General features: G+C 47.3%; 1 protein-coding gene across 1 annotated transcript; it reads left to right on the top strand.

Moving 5' to 3' along the window:
- Window positions 1-3,273: 3,273 nt before the first annotated feature.
- EXOSC10 (exosome component 10) lies at window positions 3,274-24,091 on the top strand. Its single transcript, XM_079903447.1, has 25 exons — window positions 3,274-3,577; window positions 5,849-5,985; window positions 6,734-6,857; window positions 7,906-8,010; window positions 8,297-8,462; window positions 8,612-8,726; window positions 9,791-9,866; window positions 10,078-10,188; window positions 10,392-10,535; window positions 11,033-11,223; window positions 12,250-12,406; window positions 12,552-12,700; window positions 12,865-12,915; window positions 13,566-13,677; window positions 15,591-15,641; window positions 15,803-15,881; window positions 15,975-16,084; window positions 18,255-18,350; window positions 18,695-18,769; window positions 19,927-20,014; window positions 21,081-21,154; window positions 21,672-21,843; window positions 22,621-22,682; window positions 23,246-23,322; window positions 23,959-24,091. The coding sequence occupies exons 1-25, from the start codon at window positions 3,467-3,469 to the stop codon at window positions 23,987-23,989; spliced, it is 2,664 nt and encodes an 887-aa protein (XP_079759573.1). The 5' UTR covers window positions 3,274-3,466; the 3' UTR covers window positions 23,990-24,091.
- Window positions 24,092-24,986: the final 895 nt, after the last annotated feature.

Below are 24,986 nucleotides of genomic sequence, written 5' to 3'. Positions count from 1 at the left end.
TCCATCCTTGGCTTGTTCACGGCCAGACGAGGTGGAGCCGGCATCTCAGGAGCAGACTGATAAAGCCACCGGGCTGCGTGGTGAGGAGAGCCACGTGCAGGGCGCTAGCCTTGGGTGGGGTCACTGATTCCACTGGGCAAACCAGGAAAGCCTCACAGAAAGGGGGGACACTTGCCAAGGGTCTTAAAGGAGGAGTGGGAGTTTGTCAGATGAAGCAAGTGAGGATGTTCTCAGCAGAAAAGAAGTATGAAAGCACAATATTGTGCAGGAATGGCAAGTGTTAACTTGAACCATATTAGATTGTAGATATTCGGCCATTTTTATATGTGAAACAGCAGTTTCACACACTTGGACCTCATGGTTCAGCATGTCTGGCTCAGTGGTCAGTGGGAAATAAAAGGAATAATAGTTAAAAGAATAATAGGAACTAAAAGGAGGCTAGAAAGTAGAACCAGGCCAGACTGGCCTGCCTCACAGTTCAGCGGCAAGGAGTTTGAACCTGATGCTGTGGACAACAGGGAGGGAACCACGTGAAGTTTTGAAACAGAGAAATAGAACCTGAGTAGTGTTTTTAAGAGAAACTGGTATCAAACAGGTGGAAAGAAAATTAAAAGCTAGTAAGGCCTAGTAAAACTGTTGGAATAATGGAGAGGAGGGAACTGGCAAGTACTAGATACAGATTCCTCTGAAGAGAAAGCATGCCTACAGAGTTCTTCCAAATTCCTGTGGGCCATAGCTACCCAGTAAGAAATACTGAATCATACAAGCTATTTAAGGAACTTGTAAAATGGACCTAGAGATTATCATACTAAGTGAAGTAAGTCAGAAAGACAAATACCATATGATATTACTTATATGTGGAATCTAAAGTACAACACAGGGACTTCCCTGGTGGTCCAGTGGGTAAGACTCCAAGCTCCCAATGCAAGGGGCCCAGGTTCCATCCCTGGTCAGGGAACTAGATCCTGCATGTGTGCCGCAACTGAGTCCGCACGCCGCAATGAAGATCCCAAGTGCCACAACTAAGACCCGGCACAGCCAAAATTAAATAAATATTTAAAAAATAAAATACAATACAAACGAACATATCTACAAAACTGACACAGACTCACAGACTCACTCTGTTCATAGAGAAAAGACTTGTTTGCCAAGGGGGAGGAGAGGTGGGATAGGGAAGGATTGGGAGTTTGGGATTAACAGATGCAAAGTATTACGTATAGAATGGATAAACAACAAGGTCCTACTGTATAGCATGGGGAACTATAGTCAATAACCTGTGATAAACCATAATGGAAAAGAATATTAAAAAGAATATATATATGCATAACTAAAGCACTGCTGTACAGCAGAAATTAACACATTGTAAATCAACTCTACTTCAATAAAAAAATTTTTTTAATTTGTAATAGGGGGAGCAAGAGAATTATAAGGCCAGGAACCATATCTTGTGGGAATTCACATCCCCAAAATCTGCCAGAAGATCAGGCCACAGCAGTGCTCCATAAACATTTGTTGGAGGGTTCCTCTATTAAAAACAAAGATGGAATTCCCTGGTGGGCCAGTGGTTAGGACTCCGCCATTCCACTGCAGGGGACATGGGTTCAATCCCTGATCAGGGAACTAAGATCCTGCATGCCACATCGAGGCCAAAAACAAACAAAAGATGGGTTTAAATCTCAACAGTGATAAAACAGTTTTAACCCTCACAGCTAGAAAGTCTCATACCTTCAGATTTTCTGTAACTATCCTAAACTATGTATCAACTATTTTGCTCCTGAAAATATGATCAGATTCTATATGAAATAACTATCAATGACTACAGCGATACCATTCACAAAAGATAAAGGCCATGGGAAATAACGGACTCAGGAAAATGGTGGCCATCAGTGGTAAGGACATATTCTTTAGGGCATGAGAGTCCTTGGGATTAAGATGTTTGGTGAATCCAATGGGTTTTTTTGTTGTTTTGTTTTTTCTTTTTGGCCACACAACCTGCAGGATCTTAGTTCCCCGACCAGGGATTGAACCCATGCCCCCTGCAGTGGAGGTGCAGAGTCCTAATCGCTGGACTGCCAGGGAATCCCTCCAATGGGTTTTAAGTTATACCTAAGCAAAACCTCTGACTTTGTTGAAATGAGTTACCAGAGGAAGGTGAGGTGCTAACGGAGGCCTTAAAAGACAGTCTAATTCCCCTATCAATCCCGGATAGTTTCATGTAAGATGTGTGAAGGGAGGGCCTTAAATCTCTTGGAGGCAGGTAAAGCAGTAAGAGTCAAGGCTGTGGTATCAAATTACCTAGTTTCAAATCTCAACTCCGTCTCATCCTATCTGTGTGACTTTGGATAAGTTACTTAATCTCTGTGTTTGTTTCCTCCATTGAAAATGTGGATCTACCCCAGAAGGTTGTTTTGAGGATGACCTAATCCATGTAAAGCACTCAGCACAGCCTAGGTTGAACTACATGAATTAAGTGCTCAAAATATTAGTTGTAAAAATGAACTAGGCTAGCCTAGGCCTTTGTTCGGCCAGGGTACCTGTGTACCTGAGGTATGCAAATGGGGGGCAGGGAGAATGAAAAACAAGCATTCTGTTAATAAGATATTCTGATTAACAGCTAACATGGGAATTCCCTGCAGTCAAGTGGTTAGGACTCCAGCGCTTTCACTGCTGGGGCCCGGGTTCAGTCCCTGGTTGGGGAACTAAGATCCTAACAGCCGTGAGGTGCAGCCAAAAAAAAAAGATAACAGCTAACATTTACTAAGCCAAACAAATTGTATTAAGGGTGTGCCACTCCTGATCTTAGAAAAGAGGACACACACCCTACCGGGTTTCCCAAATCCACCCCTGAGCTGCCCGATACTGCCAACGTCCTAACAAGAACTCTTCCAGGCATTCATGTAAGAAATGTTTGAGTTCACACTAAGTGCCTTAAGACGTAGATGGGGAGGAACCTTTGATTGGAGGCGTTCCAGAGAACTAGAGGTAACTACGGTAGGAACATATAGACGCCTTTTCTAATAGTTTACCTATAAAGGGCAAGAGGAATGTTACAGGGGCTGGAAGGAAGTGTGGGGTGGAGTGTTGTTTTCTAGCTTGTCTTTTATTTGGGAGAGATGCCAGAATACTTGTAGTTTGTTAGGGATGAACCAGCAGCGAGGGAAAAGATAGATGACGCCAGAGAGGGGATAACTGCAGGAGTCAAATCAAGTGAGTGAGGGGGCCACGGAACCAGAGCCTGGGAGGAGCAAGCTTTAAATATAAGAATAATTGGGTCCTCCAGGTCTTACCGTAAATCACTGGGTTGCTGTCATGAAATAATACGAAGTTAAAGAAAAACGTCAAATTCCCTGGGTGGGGTACTCAGCTGATACCGCCCCAACTCAAGAATAGCCTTCGCACATGCGCAGTGCGTGCACGTCGCGTTGGCTGAGGCACTCTCGCGAGAAAAGTCGTGCAAGCCGGAAAAATGGCGCTTCCCAGTTCCCGAGAGTCCAAGGCCCGGTCGGCGACAAGCGCTACCGAGTCTGACGGGGAGATGGTGCTGCCCGGCTTCCCCGATGCAGACAGCTTCGTGAAGGTGAGCTCGTGAGGCCTCGGGGGCACAGGGAGCCGCCCGCGGCTGACCGGAAGCAGGCGCGGACCCTCTCGGAGGCCGCCCACGCGGCCGCGCGCATGCTGCAGCGGAGCCTCGGGAGGGGGTCTAGGGGCCGCTCCCCGCTCCGGGCACAGTCTTCATGCTCCGGGGATGGGGCCTCGCACGCTGACACCCGGGGACGCCACACTCCCCAGGGTCCTTGATCTCCCGTTTGAGCCCATGTAGTCCCGAGTGTGGAGAACCATCTCCGCCTCGTGGGAAGGGCTTTCTGGTCACCCTGATGTCCCCAGCCTTCGCGACCCCGCCCCCGCCCAGGTCTGAGCCACCCGACCAACTCTCCAGAGAGACTTGGCTGCTTTACGCCTCCCGCGGCCGGGATGGCGCTTCTTCCCTCTCTTGAGGGCCAATCCTACATAATCCCAAACCCTGGGTTTAATGTCACCTGTTACAGCTGCCACCGAGTGTCCCTCCTGGAGGTGCCATAGAGCATTTATCAATGCCTCCTCGAAGGAACATAGAGTTCATTTACATTATTTGTCTATTGGTGCTTAAATATGAACAAACAAACCTGGGATTAAACACCTCATGCATAGCTCTTCCAAGACCATGAAACTAAAATAGTTTGTAAGTTAGCACTACAGATCCTCCAAAACGCCACTCGCATTGTATCTAATTCATCATTAGCAGATGTTGTTATTAATTCATTTATTTGGTTCTGAATAGCTCCAGGGCCACTAGCCATGGTCCTGATTGGGTGGCTCAGTGCTACCATGTACCCCACCATGATTCAAGTTCCCATCTTTCTCTCTCTCTCTTTTTTTTTTCTTGGAAAACATTTATTACACAACTCACAGTAATGTCAGTTGGCCTTGATATGACCAACTGTCATTTACCTATGACAGCCACTTAAGGTTTTTTCTCATTATCACACAACAGTTAAAATAGAGACCTACCTGGCACTAACTGAGCCATAAACACTAGTCCAGTTGTGGACAGTAGCCATTCTAAATTGCTTATCCAAAAGATCTAGAATATTCTTATATTGTCGTTTTTTTTTTTTTTTTTTGCTGCACCATATGGCTCATGCCACACCACGTGGCTCGTGCCCCTTGCAGTGGAAGCGTAGAGTCTTAACCACTGGACCGCCAGGGAAGTCCCTTATACTTTTTTTTATTGTTATTATTTTTTATTTTTGGCTGCGTTGGGTCTTCATTGCTGCACGCGGGCTTTCTCTAGTTGTGGTGAGCGCGGGCTGCTCTTGGTTGCGGTGCGCGGGCTTCTCTTGTTGTGGAGCATGGGCTCTGGGCGCAGGGGCTTCAGTGGTTGTGGCACGCAGGCTCTAGAGCACAGGCTCAGTAGTTGTGGCGCATGGGCTTAGTTGCTCCGCGGCATGTGGGATCTTCCCGGACCAGGGCACGAACCCATGTCCCCTGCATTGGCAGGCGGACTCTCAGCCGCTGCGCTACCAGGGAAGCCCTTTTTTTTTTTCTTCTTTTAATAATGAGAGATTACATCTATTTATTTATTTACTTTTTTGGCTGCCTTGGGTCTTCGTTGCTGCACACAGGCTTTCTCTAGTTGCAGTGAGCGGGGGCTACTCTTCGTTGTGGTGCACGGGCTTCTCACTGCAGTGGCCTCTCTTGTTGCGGAGCATGGGCTCTAGGCACACAGGCTTCAGTAGTTGTGGCACGCGGGCTCAGTAGTTGTGGCTTGTGGGCTCTAGAGCGCAGGCTCAGTAGTTGTGGCACACAGGCTTAGTTGCTCCGCGGCATGTGGGATCTTCCCGGACCAGGGCTTGAACCCGTGTCCCCTGCATCGGGAACCCGTGTCCCCTGCATCAGCAGGCAGATGCTTAACCACTGCGCCACCAGGGAAGTCCCCCTTACGCTTATTTTTCAAAGGCAGAAACTAAGGTTCAAATAAATAAAATAACTTGCCCAAGGTCACAGTCAATAGGTAGCAGAGCCAAGACTCAAACCCAGGCTGTTTTGAATATTAGTCATATTATATATGTATTTGTTCTTTCTCTCCCTACTCCCCCAAGAATGTAAGCTCCAAAACTTGGTTTCATGTTCACTGTTGCATCATAAGGGCTTGGTGTAAAATCGGCAGTAAATGAATATTTGTTGGACGCATGAAGGTCTTCATCATCTAACACAATTCATTATATATAGTAGATCTTGAAAAAAAATGAGTTGCTGAATGAATGGTGATCCGTGTCTAAAACATGCTTGTTTTTCTGGTTTTTGACAGTTTGCTCTTGGGGCAGTGGTGGCAGTCACCAAGGCATCTGGGGGCCTACCGCAGTTTGGTGATGAGTATGATTTTTACCGAAGTTTTCCTGGCTTCCAGGCATTTTGTGAAACACAGGGAGACAGGTTGCTTCAGTGGTAAGTACTGTATATTGGTTTCTCACGTTGAAAGAAAAGACTATAAAGAAGTAGATGATTTTTCCTGAAATTTGTTTTTTTCTTACCATAATTTTCTGTGCTTTAGAGCTATAAAATGTAAAAATGAGACAGTGGGAAATGTTAATTAGGGAAATGTTACTTGGTAAATTTTGAGTTTTACTTTTAAAATATATATATTGACTATTGCAGCTATAGACAATGAATCTTTTTTAATTAATATGGGACTTGAAAACCGAGATCCAAGATTCTCTCACACAACTTGGAAAGTCACAAGTATTAGCTTTCTTTTTCTTTTTAATCTATTTTCTTTTTTAGTAGTAGCTTTCTAATAAGTGTATTAGGACAGGCATTACACAAACGTTGATTTTGTTTAACTGTTGCATGACAGAGTTAGAGAATCTGTTTTAGATTTCATGTGAAAACAATGAATGCAGAGTATATTATTTACATAGTGTTATGTATTTTTTTTTTAGAATTTAAAGGAAGCTTTGGGATAGTTTCTTCCACCCCTTCAAATAATAGATGAGAATAATAAGTCTTAGTGAGATTCAGTGAATTGCCCAGTGCCATACAACTAGCAATGTTTTTTGCTAAAGGGTGCAGGTTTTATTAGTTTGATCAAAAAGTATTGGGAATAGTCTAAGCCAAGCCTTGGGAGCTTTCTCCTAGATTGTAAACAAATGAATAAAAGTATACAAGCTGATTTTGGTTTTCCTGTCCTTTCTAGCATGAGTAGGGTAATGCAGTACCATGGATGCCGAAGCAACATTAAGGATCAGAATAAAGTGACTGAGCTGGAGGACAAGTTTGATTTGCTAGTTGATGCCAATGATGTTATTCTGGAAAGAGTGGTGAGTATTTCACATTACTCTTAAGGTTACTAACAAATGAAGAGCTTTCGTATTATTAAATATGAAAAGAAACCCAAGCACCTCAGGAAATGAAAAGAAAGGAAGTTTAGCATTTCTGGCCTGTAATGACATTCCCTCCCTCTGCTAGTTGGCTTCTTCTTCCGAAAAATAACACAGTTGTCTTCAGATATATCACTTCAGAGTATCGCTGCCCCGGGGGAGGGCTGTTTTTAAAGTGCCGTATTAGTAATGTACCTTCCAGATTTGCGAATCCCATTTTGTTGCAAGAGAAGAGGCCTCTGGATACAGATCCCAACCAAAATTTAGTCTATTTTTACTATTATCCACAGTCTGCTAAACACCCTGACTTGCGTAATTGGAGGGAGATGTGAATCATTTGATCTAGCTGACTGTCTACTTACACCTAATACTACAGCATAACATTCTTTACAGAAATACACACAGATTGTCCAAAACACATCTGACTCTCAGCCATGTGACAGTCCTGCAGACATTTAAATCATGCTCTCCTGTCCCTTGAAGTCAGCTCTTCCATGGTCTAAATGCCCACAGGTCTTTCAGTGGTTTCTCATACTTTATGATTTCAAGTCCTGGCATTTATCAGCTGGGTGCACCTCTGTTAATGGTGCCCAAACTGAGATTCCACATCTTTATAAAGTAGATCAGGACACGCTTCATTCTCACTAAATACCGTACCTCTATGTTTAATACAGTCTAGGGTCTTTTTAATTATTTTAGTGGGCCACATCATACTGTTGAATCACTTTTGAATTTTCAGCCCAATTCAGAACTGTAAAGAGACTTGATCAAGGGTAGGGAGTGCCGGATAACAGCCCTGTCATTGAGCAAATAATGCTTCATTTATTTGCGATTGATGACTCTCTAATCACCTCTGCTACAGTGATCCACCCTTATAAGTGTGTACTCTCGCACATAATTCTCTGAATGTATTTCGTAAAAATTTTAGGTAATTAGCTCTGTTAACCCTGAAAGGAAGACACTAAATTAATGTCTCTTTTACTCTTAGGGCATTTTACTGGATGAAGCATCAGGTGTGAATAAGAATCAACAACCTGTCCTCCCTGCAGGATTGCAGGTCCCTAAAACCATAGTGTCCAGCTGGAACCGGAAGGTGAGGGCTGCTTTTCAGGTGAACTAGAGCTTTCAGTGTCAGCTTTGCAGTAGGGCCCTTGCCCATTCTGATTTGCATTTCTGTTTTAACTTATTGGACACAGAACTGGCCACTGCCTAAGTTGTTCTCATAAATAGACACAACCTAATTACACCCTCTTGTCTAACCCCCCAGTCTCACACACACATACATTCTTAAATGAGTGGTCTTTGGAAGGCATAAATTGGAATTTATTCTAATTCATCAAGTTGCTGTGTTATAAAGTATTTATATTTGTTGATCATAGGCAGGAGAATATAGCAAAAAAACAAAATGTGAAACATTCCGGCTGCTTCATGCAAAAAACATCGTCCGGCCTCAGCTTAAATTCCGAGAGAAGATTGACAATTCCAACACGCCGTTCCTTCCTAAAATCTTCATCAAGCCCAATGCTCAGAAACCCCTCCCTCAGGGTAAGTAGTGCCAGCTCTGCCCAACAAAAACGAATCAAGGGGAAAAGGTATCCCTCCCACCTTCCTTTCTTCAAATTCAGAGGGAGCCAGTTAACCCTCCATAACTAGACAAGATGTGAATGTGTCTTTGTCCCTGCTTGGGTCTCCAGCACTCTCTAAAGAAAGGCGGGAGCGCCCACAGGACCGACCAGAGGACTTGGATGTCCCCCCTGCCCTGGCAGATTTCATCCACCAGCAGAGAACCCAGCAGGTGGAGCAGGACATGTAAGTGTTTGCCTGTCTGAACGTCCTGCCGTGGCCCTCATCCTCGTGCCGCATTTTCACTCTGTGTCACTTCTGTAACATGTGTGAATGAGAACAGAATCTGAGGAGTCCTTATCCTGACGTGCATCTTATCAATTAAACCTCCTGCTTGTGTTCGCAGAGGGCCTCGCACAAGCACCGTCTCACGTAGCCCTCACGCAGTCCTGAGAGCTGCCAGTTGCTCTCGTCCCCATTGGACAGATGAGAAAACAAAATTAGGGATGCTAACTTCCCACAGAACTAGAACTTTAAGCCCAAGTTTTCTTAAAATTGTCCTTCCTTTGTACCACTCTGCCTTTCTTGTTAGGTGTGGTCGCAAACAAGAAGGTAATGCTCACCAATAAATTCAGTACAGAAAAGACATTTCTCACTGGCAGGATAAGCATCTTGGAAAAACTTTGCTTAAAACAGACAAGAGGACTTTGATTTCAGTTCAAAGAAAAACGGTGATGAAAACTTCGTCAGTGTTGGTCTTTTTCTCACACGCAGCCAGAGTGTCTGAGCGTTTGTGCCTCAGCCCCAGCTCTGCACTGTGAGGCCACTAGCTGAGTGCTAGAGAAATAAAGGTAATGAAAGGCAGCCCTGCCCTCAAGGAACTGAGAGACTTAGGATTTTTATGCAAGTATCTGATAGAGGAACTGAAAAAAATACATCATTTGGTATATGACCAACTGAGGTATTGACCACTCTCTCTCACCTCACAGATTCGTTATTCCAAACCACAAGGAGTTACATATCTCACCTTTCTGTATCATCCACAACAGCAGCCGTACAGTGTTTGGCAAATTAGTGCTCAAATCTGTATAAATGCATCGATTTTGAATTATCATACTTTAAGGGTGAACAAGTTTCACCCAATTTTTTTTTTTGATGCACTTGAATCGTTGTTGAAACAATGATGCTTTTAAAAATATTTTCACAATGGTCTTTTCTTGTTTGTTTTTACGAATTGGATTAAAGCAGTTGTTCTTCCTTGAATCATGGAATTAATCAAAAAGATTTTTCTTTTTGTTTTATTGATTCAGGTTTGCACATCCTTATCAGTACGAACTAGATCACTTCACTCCACCAGACTCAGTCCTTCAAAAGCCAGAGCCTCAGGTAAGTGCCCAACCTTAGCTGATGGATGGTACCCAAGTAGCCCAGGAAGAATCAAATACATAGATTACTGGATGTAATTTTGGCTTTCCTTAAATATTTTTAAAGTAGAAGGTTATGACTTTGGATTATTTCGTGAACTCTTAATTTTGGTACTTTCATGAAAGATGATTCTTAACAGTCTGCTCTTTCTGCCCGTACTTCTGTGATGCAGTTATACAGACCTGTAGGAGAGACACCCTGCCACTTCGTGTCCTCGCTGGATGAACTAGTGGAACTCAATGAAAAGCTCCTGAAGTGTCAAGAATTTGCTGTAGACTTGGAGGTAACTTGTTAATGACCTGGAATGAAATTTTTCGTTTCCTGTGAGTTGACCTACTCAAGAAATACAGAATTAATACTAATTTAAATCTACTTTTTGGTAAAAATTAATTATATTACTCTGCTTTATAACTGACTTCAAAATCGGTAAAGGTAAGCCTGGTAAAATCTTTTTCTCCTGTTCTCCCTTCTTTCTGTGTGTTTTAGCACCACTCTTACCGGAGCTTCCTAGGGCTCACCTGCCTGATGCAGATTTCCACCCGGACAGAAGACTTCATCGTTGACACCCTGGAGCTTCGCAGTGACATGTACATTCTCAATGAGAGCCTCACAGACCCAGCTATTGTTAAGGTCAGTCCCACTCACGCACGTGAGTGCAAGATTTAGGTGCTTTTCAGTTTACTGTTTTCATCATTTCAACGTAGACCCAATAAAGTTGAGAGAAATAACAGTAGCTTCACACTAGGGTACCACATGCTAAACTGCTTTTGTTTCTAAACCCCTGTTAGAAGAGCTAAGGCTTAGCTCGTTACCACCCAGAAAAATGTTAAATCACTTTGATGAGTATTGCAGTGAGCCCATGCTCTCAAGATTGTTTGGACTTAATGACTATCCTTGAAGTTAGCAAAGCAGGTTTCTTAGAATCATCAGCTGTTAGCAGTTACAAGTATGCAATTAGGAGTGTAGAAGGCTGTGGCCCAAATTAAAAGAGGCATTTAAAACTGAACCCATCTTAATCTTTATCCTGTCTTCTAATTCCAGTGTTCTAATAACCTAGGGGCAGAGTTCATTTCAGAGCATAAGTGGCCTTGTGCCACTGTACTGCCTGCCTGTGGTTTTGTTTTCAGGTCTTCCACGGTGCCGATTCAGACATAGAATGGCTACAGAAGGACTTCGGGTTGTACGTGGTGAACATGTTTGATACCCATCAGGCAGCACGCCTTCTTAACCTGGGCAGGCACTCCCTCGACCATCTGCTGAAGCTCTACTGCAACGTGGAATCAAACAAGCAGTATCAGCTGGCCGATTGGAGAATACGGTTAGTTTGTTCTTGACCAGGAAATGGGGATGGCAGAAGAAGGCCTCGGCGTTCATTAACTCCCACTCCTGGAGACCTTTGTGCAGGCTGTAACACCATTTGAATCTTCAGTTGAATGTCGTTGGGCTTTTCTCCAGTTGTTTTCGTTGCATAAGGACAACTGGAAGTTTTAGAATAACAATGAAGTTTATGTTGGGCTGATTATGTTACATAGAGGGGAATGTTAGTAAATTTCAGTTTAGTTCTGTAATGTGAGGAATTTAAAAATTTTTAAATGGATTGGTTAAAAAAATGCTTCCTATTTGAAAAAGCTGGGAATTACTATCTTAGATAAACAGTGTGTTATGCTTCGTGGAAATAGTAGTTGAAAGAGCCGCACCATGTCAGCATTTGTCAACGCCAGTCTCTTGTTTGTAACTCACATCTCCCGGATAGGGATGCTTGTGTATGTGTGAGATGGTCTCCCATAGGTGTGAGAGGATTCTAAGGTGCAGCGCTGACTTAGCCTTATAGTCAGTGTTTACTATAGTCAAAGGCTGTAACAGAGTCTTGGCCATACTTTGTGGGATTCTTGCTCACCTTGGTCATTTTCAGATGGCCGGCTTCCTCTCTGAGGTTGCAGCTGTTGTATGGAGAAGCACCAAGCTTTTCTCCACTTCTCATGCCAGAATTTCTAAAGAGAATCTAGTGAAGTCCAAATGTAAGATGAAAATGATAAAATCTAAAAACCATTACCTGTTATTTAACCCATGCCACGTGCCATACACTGGGCTAAGATTCAAACTCAGGACAGCAGGGCCCTTATTTTTAACCACATCCTTGTCCTGCTGACCTTTCTACCCAGCTGTGAAAAGAGTGGCTTGTCATATGAAGATGCAGGAGATGCTGGTAGAACTGTAGTATTGGCCGGGAGAGAATCTTTGATATCAGAAGGAACCAAAAATGTCTTAGCTCCAGCAGCGTAGACAAGTTGAATTGCCGCCCAGGGGGAAAGGTGTGAAACAATGTTCTCTGTTGCAACTCTAGACCTCTGCCTGAGGAAATGCTCAACTATGCCCGAGACGACACTCATTACCTGCTTTACATCTATGATAAGATGAGGCTGGAGCTGTGGGAGCGTGGCAACGAGCAGCCCACGCAGCTGCAGGTGGAGTGGCAGCGGAGCCGTGACATCTGCCTCAAGGTAAAGCCCGACACCCGGGTTCCGCTCAGGTCCCACTTGTTCTTTGCTTTGCTCTTTGCATTCATGAAAAGAGCCCAGTGTCTTGAAGAGCCCAGGGCACAGTATTGATTCCCACTGATCTTGAAAATTCGATAATATTTTGCAGAAATTCATCAAACCTATCTTCACGGATGAATCTTACCTGGAACTGTATAGAAAGCAAAAGAAACATCTCAACACACAGCAACTAACGGCCTTTCAGCTGCTGTTTGCCTGGAGGGATAAAACTGCTCGCAGGGAAGATGAAAGTTATGGGTAAGAGACTAGAGATTCTTTTAATCTTGCCAGGTCTGGTAACAAGGAAATAATGGACTTTTTTCCCTTTTTGCCATGAAAGTTGGTTGTTTTCCCAGGGTTATAGCATATAGTGGAACTTGTTGGCTGAATTTAATGTGATCCTGTTGTGTGTTTTATTCCAGATATGTCCTTCCAAACCATATGATGCTAAAGATAGCTGAGGAACTGCCCAAGTGAGTGAGACCTGATTAATATGCTCGCGGACTTTCTCAGTAGAGAAGAGTTGTCCTTCACAGTCCAGCTTCCCTGATTGTTATTGCCTCAAGGCTGTTTACTCAGAGAAGATTAGTGCTCAAGGAAGTTAGCACCAAGGAATGCAGTCTCTGCCCTTGGGCTGCCATTTAGGCAGTAAAACTTCTGAACTGGAACTGTTTCATTGGATATGCCTTATACTGAGTCCCATGTAAGTCTCTGAGCCTATAGCGTCCACTTACAAGGAAGGAAAATGTCTGTACCTTCTTCCAAATTAAGCTATCTTATGATTTTAGACGTTTTATGATGTTAATTGAAGTATAAGCAGAGAATCAAAGTTCATAATCTTCTATCACCTCCTTGCAGAATCGCAGTACAGCAGAGCTGCGGCCCTTCTTTCCAGCTCTCCCGGTTAGCAGGAGGCAGCTGTAAGAGGCTTTCTGCTCAAGGCTCAGTGCAGCAGGGAGCACGTCTAGGAGCAGCTGGCTGGGCTGCCCGGACGTGACGGTGTTTCCTTGGTGTCCACCTGAGCTTTCCGTGCTCTGGCTTTATCTGGTTATTGTCCTTTCCTGGAGCCTTTGAGGGCTGTGTTCCTAGGCGATGAGTTGAGTGTGTTCTCGCTTGCCTTCAGGGAACCTCAGGGCATCATAGCCTGCTGTAACCCTGTGCCACCTCTTGTACGGCAGCAGATCAATGAAATGCATCTTTTAATTCAGCAGGCGCGAGAGATGCCCCTGCTCAAGGTAAGAAAGCTTTTCTGCTAAACGTTCCCAACTCAGCAGGTTCTCAACCCTGTCTGCCAGTGTCTTACTCCTTATGGTGTCCTATGGACGTGAGCTGGTCTCCATTCTAAAAAAATCCTGAAGACATAATAGGGTTTAGGAAATCCAGTGGGTGTATCTTTATGATAATCAAAAGCTAAAACTCATCCTTTTTTCCATGACCTTATCTTTGATCAGCCAGCGAGTCAGTGATGTCTAATGATGTCTAATGGGCTGGTTAGCTGTTGTTCAGAGGCAGTTAACCCGGCGGGATAAAATGGAGTGGGGATCTCAGCACAGGGAGCTCGTTTTGGAAAACGGGCAGTGGTCCAGAGTGAAGTGATAGTGCCCTGATGAGTGTGTTGGTCACAGAAATGGAAAGCAAAGGACGGGTACAAGAAGTATCTTCAGAAGAAAAGATCGATGGGACTTAATAACAGATGGAGACAACAGCTGCCATCTCTTTTTTTCATTTTTTTGGCTGTACCGTGTGGCTTGTGGGATCTTAGCTCCCAGACCGGGGATCAAACCTGGGCCCTCAGCAGTAAGAGCGCCGAGTCCTAACCACGGGACCGCCAGGGAATTCCCTGCCATTTCTTTTTTTTTTTTTTTTTTTTTGCGGTACACGGGCCTCTCACTGTTGTGGCCTGTCCTGTTGCGGAGCACAGGCTATGGACACACAGGCTCAGCGGCCATGGCTCACGGGCCTAGCCACTCCGCGGCATGTGGGATCTTCCCAGACCGGGGCACGAACCCGTGTCCCCTGCATTGGCAGGCGGACTCTCAACCACTGTGCCACCAGGGAGGCCCTTCCCTGCCATTTCTTTTGGAGCACGATGCTAAGTGCTTTAGAGGTATTCCCCGACTGGCAAGTGGATTTGAAAATAACGGAGGTGGAGTCAAGGACAGTTCACTCCACATATAAAGCCAAGGTGATGGGAAACATGAGAACCTTGGATAGAAGAGGGGAATTCAGAAAGAGCTAACTGTGAAGGAGATGCTAAAGTTTAGGAAAATTTAGATGAAAGCAGGGTCCCCGGCCCATAATCCAGATCCATACATCTACGTCTATGTGCGACGCATGGGCACGCACACACCAGCACGCCTCTGCTTTTGTGTAGATAATACAAGATGTCAGGTAAATTTGCATGGTTTTTTTGTTTGTTTTTGTTTTTGTTTTTTTGTTTTTGCGGTACACGTGCCTCTCACTGCTGTGGCCTCTCCCGTTGCGGAGCACAGGCTCTGGACGTGCAGGCTCAGTGGCATGGCTCACGGGCCCAGCCACTCCGCAGCATGTGGGATCTTCCCGGACCGGGGCACGAACCCTCGTCCCCTGCATCAGCAGGCGGACTCTTAACCACTGCGCCACCAAGGAAGCCCTGCATGTTTTGATTTGTGTTTTATTGGGACAGTTTTTCATGTTTTGTCTAAGTAGTGTCAGCATGTGGTAAATCATGTTTACAATCTTTTGAAAGATTATTGATTCCAGAAGACTTAAAATCAGCCCCTTTGAAAAGGTGAAAAAGAAGAGAATCTGAGGATAAACATATTTACTGTCTTCATGTTAAAATTTCTTTCTTGGCTCTATACTTTTTCCAAGTAAAGAGAGAAACGCTGGTGACAAGAGAAGAATCTTTATCAAGCTCTTTGGAGTCCTTCCACATTGTGCCTTGTTACGATAAAAGGTTTTATTCTTTCATCCAACAAATAATTATTGAGCACTAAGTAATTATAGTGCCAGGCACTGGAAGGGATGAAGGGATGAGAGAAAATCTCTGGGCTCTTGAGAAAAACACCGTCTAGTGAACGGACCCTTCTGCGCTGAGGGGGAAAAAATGTGTGTATCATCAAATTCAGGGAACTTTTCTCAAATTCTCTTTGTTTTTACTTTTCAGTCTGAAGTTGCAGCTGGAGTGAGGAAGGACGGGCCACCACCCAACCCTGAGGTACCGGGATGTGTTTATTGTTGCTTCTTTGGGGGAGACATCAGTCAAAGCCAGCGCGGACCCAACCTCCCTGACAGACACCAGGGCCTGACACCTCGGGCAGAAGGCTGCCCCCGCTTGCAGGTTGTTCGTGTCAGCCTGGTGCTTTCTTTTTGTTGCAGAGATTGGAGAATGCTCTCTTCGGCCCCCACGACTGCTCCCACGCCCCGTCAGACGGCTGTCCTCTCATTGCAACCAATGGTAATGAAAAGCCCTCTGGAATATCCTGGACAGCTGGGGCTGCCTGGTGTGCCATCCCACAGGCTTCGACCGTGCTGACTTCCCTCCCTGTAGGGCCTGTGCCGGTGCAGAAGCAGGAGGGCCTCCCCACTGCCCGAGAAGAAGAGGAGGCCCTGCCGGGCTCCGGATGCCTTATCGCTACCGCTGTCATCACGTTATTTAACGTGAGTAACATCTTCGGGGAGGGGAGACAGGCCGGGGGGACGTACTGGGTTTATCACACAGGCCGTCTGCCTGGAGTGTCGTGGCCACCTCTGAGCCGAACACCAGAAGTAGAAGCCAGCAGTGGTGGGAGTGGGCATGGAGGCCATCAGCCAGATAGTGTTTGCTGCCCTGACGAGGAGGTCTGTGGGAGGTGGCAGAGGATTCTCTGTGCGCTCTGTGTGAGGAGATCCTCAAGGGAGGGTTGACATCTTGATACTCACCGATGGCCCCCCAGGGAAGTGGTGTGGGCTCCAGGGGCGCATAAGCAGGGACTTTTCCCGAACATCCACGGTCAAGGGACAGTTCACCCTGATTCCCAGAAGGGGTGGAGTGATGTCTCCGATGAAGAGTGTGTGCTGTGTATACCTTCCTGACAGCTGCCAGCACCACCTATATGTGCTCTGGATGAAAAAGAGAAGATTTAGAGAGCATTTCTCCAGTCTGGCTCGTTAGAGGAAGTGAGCTGCAGGAAATCAGGCACCAGGAAGTGGGTAGGAGCTTGTTCCCCATCCCAGAGAGAGGCTGAGTCCTGGTAGGTAGTGACTCCATCCAGTGTGGAGTCCCAGTGTGGCCCGCCTGAGCCCAGCCGTGTTCCTGGAATCGGGCTGGGATGCGACAGAGCTTATCCCGGTCTATCCCACCCAGCACGCTTCTCCTTTCCGCCAGTGACTTGAGCTGCAGGTTCTTTGCACAAGGAAGACCAAGGTGCATTTGTTGGTCAGGATGGACAGATACTGAAATGACCAGGGACAAAAGGAAAATGCACAGATAAAATTCTGAATACAGCAAGCAATAGATGTGGTAGAAAGGAAAAACCATAATTTCTAGAAAGAAGGAACTGAGAAAGAGAAGCAAGAATACTGTCTATATGGAAAAAGACAAGTGTCAAGCTTAGCAGATGTTCAGATGGTTAAGAAGCTGGTGATCCAGTAGGTTACGGGATCACCGTTCACAGCTATTCCACCACACTCGGATGCTGGGCCAAAGCCAGGGAGGTGAAGTACCGCCTGCAAGATGTACCACCCGGGAGTAAACTTTCCTTTTCACTTAATTACATACATTTAGTCTTGCTTCATGTGAAAAGAAGTCTAGGAGCTTTAGTTGACCGCAGAATTCATTGAGCCACAAAGTGATTAGGCAACTAAAGATGTGAGCGTGAACTTGCGGCTATGTGGACGTGTAAGTGCTGTGCCTGGTCTAAAGGATGCTGGAGCCCCTCGTGCCCTGTGTGGCAGGGAGCCTAACTACAGAAAAAGCCAAAGGATAGCACATGCTGATGAACCCAGGTGGAAGCAACATTCTGTTGCATAATTTCATTGGTTACCTATAAAGGTGTATGATTTTAAATTTCAGGTAATTTCAGGTTACAACCCCACATTTTAGAGCCAGCCAGACCTGGGTTTAAATCCTTGTTCTGCACCTATTAGCTGCAAGGCTCTGGAAGACTTTCTTAACTTCTCCCAGCCTCACTTTCCTCATCTGTAAGATGGTGAGAATAATGCCACATAGCTCATAGGTTGTAAGGACATGGTGAGAATTCATTGATTCAATAGATATGTATTAAACACCCTCCTGTGTGCTATTACAGGTTATTACAGTGCCTTATGCATAGGGGAGACTTTAAAAAAAATACTCGTTAATATTGTCAATCAACTATACTTAAATTTTAAAAATTTAAATTAAAATTGTTTTGGGGGTTTTTCTTTGGGTTGGGGGGTTGTTTCTGTTTTTTGTCTGTTTTTATTTTTTTTGCTTTGTTTTGTTTTTGTTTTTGTTTTTGTTTTTTTTGCAGCTTACTCTTAGTTCCCCAACCAGGAATTGAACCTGGGCCACTGCAGTGAAAGCACCAAGTCCTAACCACTGGACTGCCAGGGAAGTCCCAAAAAAGTTTTAAATAAAAAAATAAATTTAAGTTATTCCCTGGTGGTCCAGTAGTTAGGGCTCCGTGCTTCCACTGCAGGGGCCACGGGTTTGATCCCTCATTGGGGAACTAAAATCCCCGTATGCGGCATGGCGTGAATGAATGAGTGAATGTCAACTGTTAGTATCATTACTGTTACTGTTATTCCTCTTGCTTGTATCTTAATGTCACAGAATGATTACATGAGTGATCATTTTCTGTCCCTGCAGGAACCTAGTGCTGAAGAAAATGGAAAGGGTCCATTAACAGTTGCACAGAAAAAAGCCCAGAACATAATGGAGTCCTTTGAAAATCCATTTCGGATGGTAAGTAATGGTTGTGTATGTTAAGGGCTGACAGAAGAGGCAGAGCTTTCTGTAGCTGTAGGTGCCTTTTGCCTGGAAAAGAAGCTGAGAGTGTTCAGAGACTGGAAGCCTCAAAACTGTGAAGTCGTCCCCGGCGGTGGGTTGAGACCTGGGGTCAGGTCTTTTGAGACAAAGCCAAAAAGAAGACCCCACTTGAGGGCCAGGCAGCCGCGGCCAGGCTGATGCTTTGCACTGAGGCCTCCTAAGATGGAACCAGCAAGAAAACTCCCATCTCAGCGCCACCGACCTCTGGGTCCGGATTCCGTTTCTCAGCGGCTAACGTGACTGCGTCTCCATCTCTCCAGTTTCTGCCTTCGCTAGAATCCCGGGCTCACGTCTCTCAGACAGCAAAGTTCGATCCATCTTCGAAAATCTATGAAGTAAGTGGATTTGTCACCCTTTCTAAGAGTGACTTTCTAAGAAAAGGGGACTTCTTAATTTCTTAAACCAGGTTTCTGTTTTAAACAAGCCCATCTGTGAACCTCCCTGAAAGTGAATGCAAGAAGCACTTCATATATAAGCATTGTTTCCAGAGAGAGCAGCCAGACTTTAATCAGATTTTCGAAAGCACTGGGGGACTTTTTAAGAAACAGATCTTTGGTTTTTGTTTTTTTAAATTGAAGTTTAATTTACTTGGTGTAAAGTACAGAGATATGAAATGTACAGCTGGATGCGTTTTGATATATGAATATTATGAGGTCCGTAAAGGTGGCGGCTTGCATTTTAAAGCACTCTGTCGTGTATCGTGTGGTTTGTCTTCAGCAGCATCATGAGTAAGAATGAGAGCACATCTTCCCTGGGTCCCCGTGAGATGTTCCTGGGAGCCCGCATGTGAATTGTCTGTTAAAAGCCCTCTTCCTCCCTGCAGAAAGTAGCGCTCTGGTCAGATAGGTGGCCTGCCTCCCTCTGCTCCCAGCACCACTCTTTAGGCAAGAGAATCAGGCCGACACCCTGATGGGCCTCCACCCTGTCACTGCTGGTTAGCCTGCTGCTGTTGGACGGGGGGTCAGGCAGGGTTTCCCCCACTGGCTGTGGCACACTCAGCAGCCATCCGTCCCTCACCGTGCTTGCTGCTTCCTGCCACCTAGATGCGTTCTAAGGCCGCAGGCACAGGTGGTGTCATAAAGAAGCACGTCAGACTTGCAGGAGTCCCGCCTTGAATCCCATCTCCGCCATTTATTAACCACGCCCCTTGGCCAAGTTATTGTAGCTTCTCCGAGACTGCTTCCTGTCCGTAACGCAGGGGTGATGTTAATGCCGCTGTCCCGGGATCGCAGAAGGGACTGAATGAGAGGGTGGGTATGTGAGCATCCCGCCCCGTGCCTGGGGTACAGCTGTACTTTGTCCTTCTTAATAAGTAGCGTATAAATAAAGCCAGCCTGAGGTTTTATTTTGTGTGTCATTAGATATGGAACTTATAACCTAGAATGTATATAGCTGCTAGGTTAGCATGCTCTGCATCACCTCATTAAAAAAATAAAGCATTCCTAGGTGGCCGAGTTCTGGAGTTTTTTTGTTTTGTTTGTTTTCATTATAGATCAGCAACCGTTGGAAGCTGGCAAGCCAGGTACAGGTACAAAAAGAATGTAAAGAAACCGCCAAGAAGAAGGCAGCTGAGCACACAGGTAGCGCAGCGTCTGCTTCCTCAGAGACTCAGCGCATTCGTTAGAGAACAGCCCTTGCACGTCGTTCTGTCGATTTAATCGTTCAGCGACGTGCCAGATACAGCAAAGCAGCCTCCGCCCTGCTGAGGGATGGCGGACGGTCAGCCGGTAGATGTGTGAGCTGTCAGGGCAGCGGGTACTTGCTCAGAGAGCGAGGTAGGAGGTGCTGGGGGATGGGCCTGAGGGGGCGCCGGGCTTCTTCCCTACGGCAGTCAGTGAACGTGGCATTGAGCAGAGACCTGCAGCGATCGGGGGGAGGGTACCGGACCGGAGGCCCAGCGAGGCCAAGGCCACAGCTCGCCGTGCTGCTCAGCGTGGGCAGGAGGCCCCGGGCATGACGAAGGCGGGAAGGAGGGGAGGGCAGAGAGCAGGAATCCGTTGTCAGGACTTCAATTCCAAGTGAGTTGGGAGCCTTGCAGGGTTCTGAGCAGAAGAGGGACATGCGCTGAATTAGGCTGTGGAGGCCTCCCCCTGGAAGCCGCGCAGAGGGCAGGGCAGGGAGTCCGGTCAGTAGGCAGGGCCGGAATGCAGGTGCAAGGGGACGCTGGCGTGGACGAGCTGGGGACAGAGCAGGTGGTGAGAAGTCAGAGCCTGGGTGTGGCCCGTAGTGAAGCCGACAGCGTGGGGTGAGGACTCAAGGGTGGTCCGTGGACTCGAGAGGTTTCGTCCTGAGTGCCTGAGGAGGTGGGGCTGCCGTCGACAGTGAGGCTGAAGAGGGAGCCGGTTTGAGGCGGACGAGGTTTTGGTTCTGGTCCTTCACGTGTTACAGTTGAGATCCCGACGCAGCACCCTCAGAGGTGTCCCGTAGGCCAGTGCATGAGGGGCAGGTGTGGGTGTGGACTGAGACGGCGGGTGATGAGAAGAGCATCTGGGCCCGAGCCCCACGGCAGCCACCCTGTGGGGATTTGGGGAGGTGGGGTGGGACCAGCAAAGGGGGCTGAGGGGCAGGGAGGGCGCGCGCAGCTGGGGCGACCGCTGTGGGCAGAGGAGGGCGGAGGCTGCACAGAGACGGTTCTCTCTCTTGCAGCTGCCCGGGACCAGGCCAAGGAGGAGTGCGGAGCCGCAGCGGAGCAGGCCGTGTCCGTCCGCCAGCAGGCCGCCGTACGTGCTGGCTTTTCTGCGTTTTCTGGTTCTGGTCAGGATTGTTCTCAAGCATCAGGAGGGCTTGCCCTCAGCTTGGATTGAATGCTTGCTCTTCCCAGTTCATGCTGGCTTGTCAAGTGGTGCTGCCTCGTGCCCCTTGAGAAAGTTGACGCTGTCATCCCTCTTCGACGTTCCTCCCTCCGCATTTGGGATAAACGTGCCCCTCGCCTGTAGAAGTAGACAGGGCTTCAAGCCTGCGCTGTGTCCCACTCCTCCTGGGAGCTGTGTCACTCCCCGGCACCCAAACATTCTGGAATGCTCAGCCCCGGCCTTTCGAAGTGGCCCGATGTCATTCTCCCTCTGGGAGCTCGTCTCGGTCCACCTGGCGGTAGTCCTGCCCAGACTGCCCGCCGGCGCTCCTCTCCCCATCACCGAATCAGTCGTTACAGCCCAGGAGGCGGCGGGTCCCTCGCGCTGTGCTCTCTGCAGGGCACGCGGGGCGTGCTGCTCTCTTACGGGTCTGTTCAATCCACAGCTAGAGAACGCTGCCAAGAAGAGGGAACGAACAACAAGTGACCCGGGGACGACAGAACAGAAACAAGACAAGAAACGACTCAAAATTTCCAAGAAGCTAAAAGACCCAGATCCACCAGAAAAAGATTTTACCCCATATGACTACAGCAAGTCGGATTTCAAGGCTTTTGCTGGTGAGGCCAGAACTGGTGCCCTGCAAGGACTACCTGCCGTGTCACATGGGGTAAAGAAACAGCGGGCCTTCGGCGGAGCTTCAGCTCTGCCTGACACCTGGCACGAAGCAGGAGTTGTGAGGGCAAGACAAGGACACAGTGGTGACCGGACAGAAACCCACCTCCCTCAGCCCCTGGGACTGACTTGTAGGAGCCGCTCTGGTGGTTCAGCACAATGGTGTCTGTTCTAATCGTGGCTTCATCCTTCTTCACAAGAGCTTGTGTTTTCACACACACACACACACACACACACACACACACGATTTGGTTTGTTGAGAAAACCTGATGTCCAGGAGATGAAGCTCTGTGCTTCCTGAGCCGGTGAGAGCCTGTCTACCTTGAAGGGGCTGAGGCTGGCATTCCTGACTGCAGAGCAGCCTCCTTGGCAACACAGCAGTCTTTTCTGCAGGAATGTCACCTCTGGTCCCAGTTTACTGACAGTGGCTTCATCCTGCACAGAAATCAGATAGATTTCCTTGATGTAAAGTGGCCAGTGCTTTAGCCACCTGCCCCTGACCTAAGAATAGACCTGTGAGAAATGAGCCTTGTCTCCAGGCTGCCGTTAGCTACTGGGAACATGATCTGTGAAGTTACATCAGCCAGAAGTTTCTCTCGGTAAAGGGGTAGTGGACTGACAGCCCACACTGCCTGAATGTTGTGCCCCCGGCCTGGTAGTAAGTCTGTTGTGTGTATTCACTCACTCACACGATCACCGGCGTCTCTTCTCTTACCTTTTAGGAGACAGCAAATCCACACTTTCTTCCCAGTTTGACCCAAATAAGCAGCCACCGTCTGGCAAGGTAAGTAATAGACTGAGAACCCCAGCATGCTCCAGGTGCGTGTTTGTTGACCTCTTCCACTGCTTGGAAGACAGGTCCATCTAGGAATCCTTTTTGCGTATCTTTTCCCTCACCTCATTTCTTCCCAAGTACAGACAATACCCGTCAACTATTCTAGCAAGAAAAAAATGTTTTAAAGAGTCTATAGAAGTGGGTGTGTGGTTTTGAAGGGTGTTACTCTGTTTGCTGCCATGGGAATTACAGCCACAGGCCTCCCTGTGGCTGCTGGCACAGGCCTGCCTTTGTCCCCCAACCCCACCGTGGGCGTTGCTTCCAGTCAGAGCAGAGGGTGGCTGGACGTCTGGCATGGGGGACGGGGCGAGGCCCACGTGGAGCCCTCCCGTTTCTTCAGTAGCTCATCTGTATGGCCTCGCCTTCAGAAACACCCAGAAATGTCCAGTTGCAAGAAAACCAAAGTCACACCAGTGGCGCTGGAGTCCTTGATGGGCCATCTGAGCTCAGGGGTGTTTTCCTGTGCGTCTTGCAGTCATGGTTGTCACTCAGCTTCAATGGCTTCTTTTCAGAAATGCACTGCAGCCAAAAAAATTAAACAGCCGATGGGAAACAAAAGCATGTCTTTTCCAACTGGAAAGTCAGACAGGTACGTGCCAGATGGCCGGCGTGGCCCGGGAAACCCGGTGAGCAGCTCGGAGGCCTTAGGTGGAAAGACTTTCAGACGGCCTCTCCCAACCCGATCCCGCCCTTTGTCATTTGGAAAACTAGCTGGGACAGGAGAGGTGATCGCTGGATGCCAGTCACAGCCACGGCCTCCCCGGGCTCCAGTCACCCTCAGTGCTCTCCCGGTACCATACGGTTTCCCAGGGGCACCTCGGAGCAAATAGGTCTGAAGTTTGCCTAGATCAGCTTGTTTCTGAGGAATGAGAAAAACAGTCCGTAAGCAAATGTGGGTTGTCATTGTTCAGGAATATTTTAGTTAGAGGTGTGAAACCCTGATCCTTGAGGCAGACCCTGAGGTCAGAGGACTCGCCCCCAGGCTGTGGCCGTAACCGAGGGACCTGCCTGTAGATCTCGGTCAGCTCGGCCGTTCCGGCCCCGCTCTTGTCTGCTGGAGTTTTGGGGCACATTGCTGCCCTGCTCAGTCCTCGCAACCCCCAGACAGTCCATTTTCCCTCCGTTCTGCATGATTAAGGTTCACAACGTTTTATAAACTGGCTGAGAGCCGACGTTCAGCCACACTGGAAGAAGTAACTCTCTTGTTTTCGTGCTGTCTCTACAGAGGTTTCAGGCACAATTGGCCAAAGAGATAGTGTTGGAAGAGACCCTTGGGACCCTCCCATGGACTGGAAGCACCAAATGGTGGTGCTGGTTTTGTACAGACTCATTTTTAAACCATTAAAAATAATTCTTACTGGAAGAAAGCTGGTTCCTGACTTTTCTTTTGCGGCCACCACGGCTCTGGCAGGAGAGAGCAGATCTCATCTTGTCCAGATCGCCATCGTCAGTGGCCTCGGGTAAGTGTGCCCTTGGGGTGTGGTTTCTGGAGAAATCCAGAACTACCTCCAGGGGGGAATGCAGGAGGCTGTCCTGTGACTCAGGAAAGGGAGGCCTGGAGCACAGCGCTCACCCGACTGTCCATCCCGAGAGTTCTCACTTGTTCACACACCTTCGGATCACATGAATGAAGCCAAATGGTGGAAAGGACATTCGGGAGGGACCGGTGGGTGCCTAGAACCAGCGGGGCTTCACGAGGGCCTGGTCTCTTCTCTGCTTCTTTCTCTCTCTCTTTTGTTTTTACACTTTTTTCCCCAATTATAAAAGTAATAACAGGGCTTCCCTGGTGGCGCAGTGGTTGAGAGTCCGCCTGCCGATGCAGGGGACACGGGTTCGTGCCCCGGTCCGGGAAGATCCCACGTGCTGCGGAGCGGCTGGGCCCGTGAGCCATGGCTGCTGAGCCTGCGCGTCCGGAGCCTGTGCTCTGCAACGGGAGAGGCCACAACAGTGAGAGGCCCGCGTACCGCAAAAAAATAATAATAATTAAAAGTAATAACATGTTTATTGTAGGAAATGAGGAAGACATAGATAAATGCCAAGAGAAAAATTAAATCATCTTTAATTCTACCACACAGAGATAACCTTTAACATTTTGATAGAAAGGCTTTTTACCATGTATATCTTTTCTTCTTTAATAAATGCATTTGCTTTTGGCTGTGTTGGGTCTTCATTGCTGTGCGCGGGCTTTCTCTAGCTGCAGCAAGCGGGAGCTACTCTTCTTTGTGGTTCACGGGCTTCTCATTGCGGTGGCTT

Source organism: Stenella coeruleoalba, assembly GCF_951394435.1.
Source record: "Stenella coeruleoalba genome assembly, chromosome: 1".
In the NCBI taxonomy this organism is placed as follows: Eukaryota; Metazoa; Chordata; class Mammalia; order Artiodactyla; family Delphinidae; genus Stenella; species Stenella coeruleoalba.
The sequence above is the reverse complement of the archived record's forward strand: the minus strand, read 5'-3'. Positions and strand labels throughout refer to the sequence as shown.

What these genes read in the sequence shown, in the direction of transcription:
- EXOSC10 (XM_079903447.1), top strand. Translation starts at nt 3,467, where the DNA reads ATGGCGCTTCCCAGTTCCCGAGAGTCCAAGGCCCGGTCGGCGACAAGC. An exon ending in TCAGAAACCCCTCCCTCAGG is followed by an intron (nt 8,463 to 8,611) that starts GTAAGTAGTGCC and finishes TTGGGTCTCCAG; the next exon opens with CACTCTCTAAAGAAAGGCGG. An exon ending in GGATTTCAAGGCTTTTGCTG is followed by an intron (nt 21,844 to 22,620) that starts GTGAGGCCAGAA and finishes CTTACCTTTTAG; the next exon opens with GAGACAGCAAATCCACACTT.